Raw genomic sequence first — 8,390 nt, 5'->3', positions numbered from 1 at the left:
TAGCAAAACCGGGCCGATCGTGTTCTGTTTTATTTTTTATTTACTTTTTGTAGGCGCAATATGAATGGCCGTAGTATCTATAGACCAACTCACGAGATTTTATCGGCCCCAGTAAACAGAAAGGAGAACTATAATTTCTGAAAAAGCAATTCAGTTTTGCATTACAATTATTGGAACCGTTCAATAGTTTATAGACTTTGATCTTTGACAGAAATTGACAAGGAAGTATTAAGATAAAGAAACAAATTAAAGAAAGATTGCGGACATAATAAGCATAGAGACCAAGTTCCTAATTAAATCATTCAAATAAAATATCTTCTAGTAGGATATTCGATTTCCCGATCATGCTTAGTTTGAAGGAAATCTCACAATCTTGTGTATGTGCTCGCCGTCGTTAAATTATGTACAGCATTATTTTACTCTTTGGTCCCATCCACACTACTCCGGAGAAATTTGAAAACGCAGCTTTATTTCTACGGTTAGGCCTACCGCCTACACTAATCCGTCACGAAAACGGAGCTTTTCGAAAACGCTTTTCAAACTTGAGGATTTGAAAACGCCGTCTTTGTGTTTTCGTGTGGACGGAAAGCATTTTGAAAGCGTAGCATTTCGAAAACTATGAAATCATGACAATCATATAATTTACCTGCGAGTTTTCCTCAAATAAAAATCCAAAATGACCGGTGATTGTTGCGTTTTCAAATTCCTTCAACGTAGTGTGGACGGAAAACATTTCAGTAATACGTTTTCAGAGTAAAAACGCCGTTTTCAAATTTCTGTGGCGTAGTATACACGGGGGCGCCTACATTCACGCTTTTAAAAAAAAGTGTTAGTCTGTCATATGTTGTTTCCAGGCTCCTACGGCCTGAATTTCGGCTGTCTCCGGCTGCACTCTCGAAAAGGCATCACAAAACAAAACCAAACATTGGTGTAGCGAGAACTGAGAACTAATCAAATCATTTAATGCAACTGGTCTTCCCAACGCTTTATTCTGATGCAAATGAGTTTTTGTTTCCCTTGGCTTTGTTTCCGTTGACATATCATTCCTTTTCTAAACAGAATGTCCAGCTGGCTAGAGAATGGTCTTGAAGTCTAGTGTAACTTCAGGCGAATTGAACAAAATTCCCCGATATCACGCCATTAAAAATATTTACTTACAAAATGAGGACTATTATTTTTTGTGATGGGGTTCATTAGCGATAGTGAAAACACAGTTGAAATTTTCATATCCAGTCATATATTGCCGTTTACTTTGAATACAATTTTGTCATGTTTTATTGATTTGTACGGCGGTCATGAATATTTTACGATTTTTCCGGCTTTGGCGATATACACAACATATAGTGGTCTGTCAATTGAAGTAGAGCTAGCGCTTTTAAACTTCACTACTGACACTATGGCTCATACCAAACGTATATTGGTACCAATTGACGACAAGGAACATTGTATGAGAGCTTTTGACTGTAAGTATATGACGGCAGCTGAATACTTCGCTGTAGCGTTTAACACCGTGAGCATCGTGCATGTCTTTCCGTCAAAACTAGAGTCCGTTTAACGATTTCACTCGAAATTAAAAGTAAAAACAACACTTAAAAACCAAAGACAATTTCTCGGGGGCAAGAATGCAAAAAATATACATAATTATAGCGATTTGCTGTAAAAGAAATAATCAGAACTAAGCTGTTCAAATTTTGCGGTCTTTTAGTTTTTTTGCCAGGTGGTAGTTTCGAATGGCGCCATTGTTTCTTCAGACAAGAGGCTGTTCTATTTTTTATGTGCATGATTGAAAAAGAGGTCAAAAAACGATGGACAGCGGCGCAGACAACATAAATGTCCAAATTCTGGGTTTCGCAGCCACCAGGAAGCATTTTGACCCTTTTCACTAAATTTGAAAATTTTCTGTGCTTGTCATGAAGTCGATAACAGATTTATAGTTAACACTATGCTTACTTCTTTTCAATAATCCATCTCTGATTCCTTATATTAGCTAGCTTCATTGGACGAATTTAAAATCCACTCTTGCTAGATTTTCAAAGGAAATATAGAATCTGCAAGTTAATTTGTAAAAACTTCCGCTTTAAATGTTATAAATTATTCCTCGCTGAATTGGATTACTCTTTTGAAAACACGGCTTAGCTCAGGCAAGAAATAAATGTCCCAATGAAAGAACAGAATTTTATCAATCTAGGGATTGTTTTCAATTGAATCATGTGAAAAATTTCATACCTTAAAAAGTCAATTTGTTGGAAGTAAAGCTCAAAATTTAAAAGCTTTTGTTCTGCCGTGAGATTATATTATCTCTGCGGCAACACGTCTCTAAATAAACGTGGTTAAATTTAATTTAGGTGTACTTCAGAGTTATTAACTAGGAAAGCAAGCGAAATTTAAGGAGCGCAGTCATTTTTAAAACTCAACTCAATATTCATAACTCAAACTTAAAAGTGAATGACCTCAACTCAAAAATTCGTGACATGCCAACCTCTCCAATGATAGCATATATTAACTTTATAATTTGACAAAGAAGCTTGACAGCGGGAAAGTATTAAAATCAAGTGAGCGAAAATGTAATCGCTTAACGCAGTTATTACTCGTAAATCTATAAAGATCTACGGCTTCTTTTAGTTTCTGTTATCCTACATGGAATAAAAAATACAATGTCAGACTTACGTTTCCCGTGCTAGTCTTAATGATGTGGCTGTACACAGATGAATGGCAGCTGAAAACAGCTGGTTTTTGCTTTGTTTTTTTTTTTTTTTTCCCCTCTCTTGAAACATAAGAATGAATTTGGCAGGGAGAGCATAAATTTCAGATTGTTTACAAACTCGGACAATTTTTTCTGGCAAGTTCTCAGAAAGAGATTTTTATCGTAGATACGGTAATATTTCAATGGAAAAGTTCTCAAAGTCTGTTTAAAAAATAGATTTCACAGCGTGATAAAATCATGTAAACAATCTAGAACCCTAACAATTCGTCTTTCTTTGAAAGACAAAGTCAGATAACGATCGCCTCTGCTTTTACTTTGTCGCAAAGCAGACACTTTCAGACAAGATGCCGTTTTTTGTGGCATTGCAGCGCATTTTTTAAGATTAGAAATACTTCAAAGCTCGCCTTAGGTCACGTACTTGTCAGACGACCGCCATCTTGGATTTACACACCTGAAAGAGCCTGGGACGAGATTGTGCTGTTCCCGAATAGACCTATTTCGCTTGGCGGTTTGTTGCCCCATATCAGACCATGTGATGATACTCTTAAGAAGTCTTGCTTTCAAATTTTCAAATAGCGGCGTGTATTTAAATGAATAATTTTGATACTGATAAAAGAACAATTCTCCAGAGACTGATCGCGTGGTCTGAAATAGGAAAACAAACCGCCAAGCTAAAGTTTGAATTTCTTAGTATGTACTGTTTCACTCAGGAACAAACATGCAGTTGTTTAACTAATCCGGTACAAACAATATTAATTATTTTCATCCCATTCATTCTATAACACTAATCAGCTACGGTTCCAGCTTCTTTTGCAACCTATCGAGTTTTGTTTTCGCATAATTCGCATAGAAGTACCCTTTGGTAGTCCATATGGAGATGCGGTGGGAAACGGGCACCGCCGAATTTACTGATGGTGGTAACCTTGTGATGATCCCACACCCCATACAGGGGGGTGAGAGTGGGGAGAGGAGGGAGAGAGAAGAAATACTCCTAGTCACTTCGTGCTATCGAAACTGCTGCATGGGTTACGGGTCTGAGGCAGAGGTTACCTTTAGCTTACTCTGGTAATCAATGTGAGCTTTGATTGGCTTATGGTTAAGTTTCTTTCGACCAATTGATAGCTTAATTGTAATTACTATAATAAACTATCCGTTAAAAGAGTTCTAATGACTGTTTCTACAACCGTGTGACCTCGAACGGATTTGGTAAGAATTCCTTGCGCATTCGAAATGCAATAAAATAGAATAATCCTATACGACCTCTATAGTCAAAGACCAATAAAGGAAAACAAAAGTTCACACTATAGAAAGAATACACCCATAATGCCATCATTTCATGTTGATATATTTTTACAGGGTACCTTGAAAACTATGGGCAAGACAAGCAGGAGATTATCCTACTGCATGTGTACAACACGATTGATCATGTCACCCAGTACTCAGACGATGATTCAGAAGGTAAGATTTCAATCCCTTTTAGCAGGTACTTTGGTAGTCACACAACGCTTATCCTCAAGCTGCGTTACAATCGTAATAAGGCCTTACTTTTCCTGTCGAGTATTGGCTTATTGACTTACACACTTTCACCCCTTGGGGGCAAAGGGGCATAGTATTCTCAGTGAGATAATTTTGTGTTAGATATTATTGGTATTTGCAAAGCGCCGTTTTCTTGCACTCTTTGAGTTTAGCACTAATATGAAATACTAAAGTAATAACGTGCGTTACAATGATATTTATATTTCCAATATAACTTGTATGTACCTTGTTTCATATCAGATACGTCTGAAATGCGTGTGGATGAAATGAGGAACATCATGAAAGCAGCCAATAAACAAGCTAAAGGCATGCTTCAGAAATTCGTGGACAAATGCAAGAAAGTTGAGGTACATTTGTACATGACATGAGTTAACTAATAAATATATTTCAACACTTTCAAAATAAACTACCGCCACTTAGGTGCTTTGTTTTACCTTCGATGCATGCAATACCATTACAAGTGGTCATTACAAGGGAATTAAAGGACCTGTTTAAAAACGGTTTCTGTTTTCGGTTTCATTTCTCGGGCTTCCGTAGGAAAGCCGGAGTCATAAAATGCAAGCCGTTCTGTCTTGGGCGCCAAAAGGGGGGTTATGGTCCCAGGCGTTCCCAGCGTAGAGGTTGGAAACTGGCCATGAGAATGCGAAAGCTTGCTTTATCGTGTGCTCGCTCTTCGTGAACAATGTAGTATGTAAACAGAATGCTGCGTTTGGTGAAGAAGGATTTGGAAAGAACCACGCCTTATAAATTCGTCTTACATACAAAGATGTCGATCGTTTTCGGAACGGGTCGATCCAAGAATTAGTGATGCTTGAGAGCCTGCCAAATAAACAAAGTTCATGCTCGCGAGATAACAAATGAGCCATGTACGAGTTCAAACACGCCGTGACGAACACCACCTCAGATGTCGAAAAAATCAAGAATCGTCGCAAACAGAACCTCGAAGATTAGGCAAACAACATACAATTGGATAAAGAGGATACTCAACGAAGCAACTTGAATAGTAAACTCACGCTAAGCGTAACTCTCGTGTTAAAATATCCTGATTCTTTTATTTGTTTTTATTGTGTTAACTAAGCTTACTTGTAGAGTACGATTTGATATTGCGGCAGGAAGCCGGAATAAACGTTCTTGGAGATTCTAGTGTTTTTTTTAACGTTACAGCTACGAAAATTGTTGGAGTCGAAGTCCCCGAGTGGTTAGGGCGCCGGAATACGGAGGTCGAGGGTTTAAGCTAAGCTGGAGTTGTTTCTCAGTAGACCCTAGTTCAACTCCTCGGTTATGCTTGTAAATAGCTAACTGGTCTGCCTCCTGCCAGTTGGGATTTTTAAGCCTGTTATGTTCATTTGAAATATTTGTTTCTTTCAGTTTAAGTGGCATGCCTGTAAACTAGTCAAGTGTAGCTATAATATAAGCGTATTGACAACTATAAACATTCAACAAGACTCAAAGTAGGGTAAAATGCGTACTCCTGTTCTTTTCAGTTAATCTTTTAGATAATACTTACGTCTTCTAATTTTCAGGTGCCTTACAAAACTAGAATTGAGCTAGGTACACCAGGAGACGCCATTTGCAAAGTTGCAAAAGACGAAAACGTCACGTGCATAGTATTAGGAAATCGCGGACTTGGGGCTTTCCGAAGAACCATATTAGGCAGTGTCAGTGATCACGTGGTTCATCATTCGAGAGTTCCGGTTCTGCTTGTACCACCAAAGTAACATTTCTCGGGATAAAACGAAAATGCTGTCGTTCGGTTCGTTCATTGGCCGGTCGCTCGGCCTTTTTGTTGCACTTGGAACATTTTGGTATCTTATGTATTGTACATTGGTACATTATGTATTAAGCTAGCAATATCGCTGGTGGTTAATTTGCTGTTATTACTAGAACAAATTATGTATTATTATTAACAATGGTTTAATAATAATTAATAATAATAATAATAATAACAATTGTGATAATGTATTATTACTTGAAGGTGTATTCTTTCGCGTAGTTTCGTAAATATGTGTACTCCGAAATTGTACAGATGATCGGTTATTTATTCTTCGCTTCGCCTTGCCTTAGATAAGTATTTTTTTGCTATTTGCGGGTGAAGTAGATATTAGTCTTGTAATCTATCTAAATATTATTTAACAAACTCGTAAACTTGTAATCTTATTTACAATAGTGTTGTGATCAAACTAGTGCACAAAGATTATTAAACAAACACCTCATTGTAATTTCGCTTTATAAACCCTATTTAGAACGGGGACGGAGTTTAAACGTAAGCACATACCAAACTTTGCACTCTACTGGAAAATTCATTTGGGAGCAATTTGGTATTACATGTCATTACGCACGGACACTTTGATAAACATAGTATTTAATTTTAAGCATCCTGATATGTAACAAAACTGTCTTTAGTGACAATTCCATTCTTGAGTCATTTTATTGTCTCTTGCTTTAATCTTAGTTTCTTTTAGGTCCGTCTTGATGGTAGTATGACGTCATGGAAACATCAAAAAATCAAAGACGTGGTTTAATTTGTTCAAAAAAGTCATGACGTCACATGACGCAATCGTTTCACGTTACCGCAAAAGTTTTTGAGCGTACCATACACCCCTCGTTTGTAATTTTAGTTCTAGAGTTATAGTTATCGAAAAGAGAGAAACTGTCTACATCGTTGATGGCCTGTTATAAGCATTCGAATGGTTGGGAACATTACGAGAAACGAGATTTCTAAATATTATTTAACAAACTCGTAAACTTGTAATCTTATTTACTTGTAGAAAAAGTAGAGTTGTTGAGCTCGTAGAAAAAGGGCCGGGAGTTTGTTATTTTGTTGTTGTTGTTGTTGTTATTGTTGCTTTTTTTTAACTCACTGCCTTTCTCGCTGCTCCCTGTCTAACTTACTCTTGAAATAGGCGGTATTTGTCTGGATTCTATAGAATATTTGACTCCTCGATGTAGAATTTGACCATGAGAGTTTTTTATCTTAGTTGATTGTAAGTTTCAGAGGGTGTCAATGACAACGACATTCAGTAACATTCTCTTATAACATAGCCTTAGCAAAGCGTGTTCTCTGATTGGCTAATACGCGCGATCCATTTGCGCGTGGGTTGCACGCTGACGTCAGTTTGTTTGTTTGCACTTATCTCGGCAGTTTTTCTCATCGAATTTATCCCCGTTTAAAACGTAATTCTTATTTTTTCCTCCTAAAATATGATAAAATCTAATTATTCTTCCGGAAATGAGGATGATAATTTCTGTGAGCTACCAAACCTCGAGCTCAAGTTTTTTTTGCCGGGCCTCCACGCAAGAGATTTGCTAAATTAAGCTAGCAGGAGTTGAATCAGCTGGTTGAACAAATACTCGGAGAAGAATCAAGAAAACAACAAACTGGTCTGTATCAACCCTTCGAGGTTTGTTATGCATAGCCGTAATTTTTAGGCAGAATTTTTCAGCGATTTGACGACAATAAAATTCAGCACAAGCTATCGTTGTAAAACTTTTCTGGCGTCGAAAGCCATTTAAATACTTTCGGCGAGCAAAACTTGTACATGACAGTTTTAGTAAATTTCTGTTTTAAGTGAAGTCTTACATACGTTATAATATAAGCCGAGAAATTTCGGAGTTTTGATTGGTTGATAGTATCACTATTTCCGAGTCATAGTGGTATAACAGCAAAAATGGATGGTATAACAAGGTTACCATGACAACACTGAACACAATTACGTTTTTGCTTTTGTTTTCAAATTTTAAAAAATGGCGGCAAGGTTTCCGGAAGTTTCCTGTGAGGAAATAGAAAAGCTCGCCGAAAAAGCAGTAAACAAAAATACAGTCAAAACTACTAAGACGTGGATGAATATTTGGAAGTCATGGGAAGAAAGCAAGGGTCTTAATGATGACATTGTCAAATACGAAGCTAAAGAACTGGATGAATGTCTCTCGCGATTCTTTGCCGAAATTCACAAAAGCGATGGCTCCGACTAGGAGCCGGACAGCCTAAGGGTTATGTTAGCTGCCCTCTACAGACACCTCAAACAAAATGACAGCAAAATATCCATAGCAAACGACCGATAATTCGTCAAGTGCAGACAGTTCCTGGAGGGAAAAGTAAGAGTTCTTCGCGAAAAAGGCCACGGAAAACGACCAAATGCAACTAAAGTAC

General features: G+C 37.4%; 1 protein-coding gene and 1 pseudogene across 2 annotated transcripts in view; both read left to right on the top strand.

Moving 5' to 3' along the window:
- The first annotated feature begins 1,183 nt into the window (after window positions 1-1,183).
- LOC145468062 (uncharacterized) lies at window positions 1,184-6,121 on the top strand. The gene is made up of 4 exons (XM_081451727.1): window positions 1,184-1,463; window positions 4,061-4,162; window positions 4,481-4,587; window positions 5,764-6,121. The coding sequence occupies exons 1-4, from the start codon at window positions 1,184-1,186 to the stop codon at window positions 5,956-5,958; spliced, it is 684 nt and encodes a 227-aa protein (XP_081307853.1). The 3' UTR covers window positions 5,959-6,121.
- A 2,087-nt stretch (window positions 6,122-8,208) lies between these two features.
- Window positions 8,209-8,390, top strand: part of LOC145468063 (uncharacterized) — a 146,041-nt pseudogene continuing 145,859 nt past the window's right edge. The window contains exon 1 of the transcript XR_014042148.1: window positions 8,209-8,390. This exon is cut by the window's right edge and continues 1,017 nt beyond it. The product of XR_014042148.1 is annotated as an uncharacterized LOC145468063 (transcript).

Source organism: Orbicella franksi, chromosome 14 (assembly GCF_964199315.1).
Source record: "Orbicella franksi chromosome 14, jaOrbFran1.1, whole genome shotgun sequence".
NCBI lineage: Eukaryota > Metazoa > Cnidaria > Anthozoa > Scleractinia > Merulinidae > Orbicella > Orbicella franksi.
Note: the sequence above shows the minus strand (reverse complement) of the source record. Positions and strands in the feature narration are given on the sequence as shown.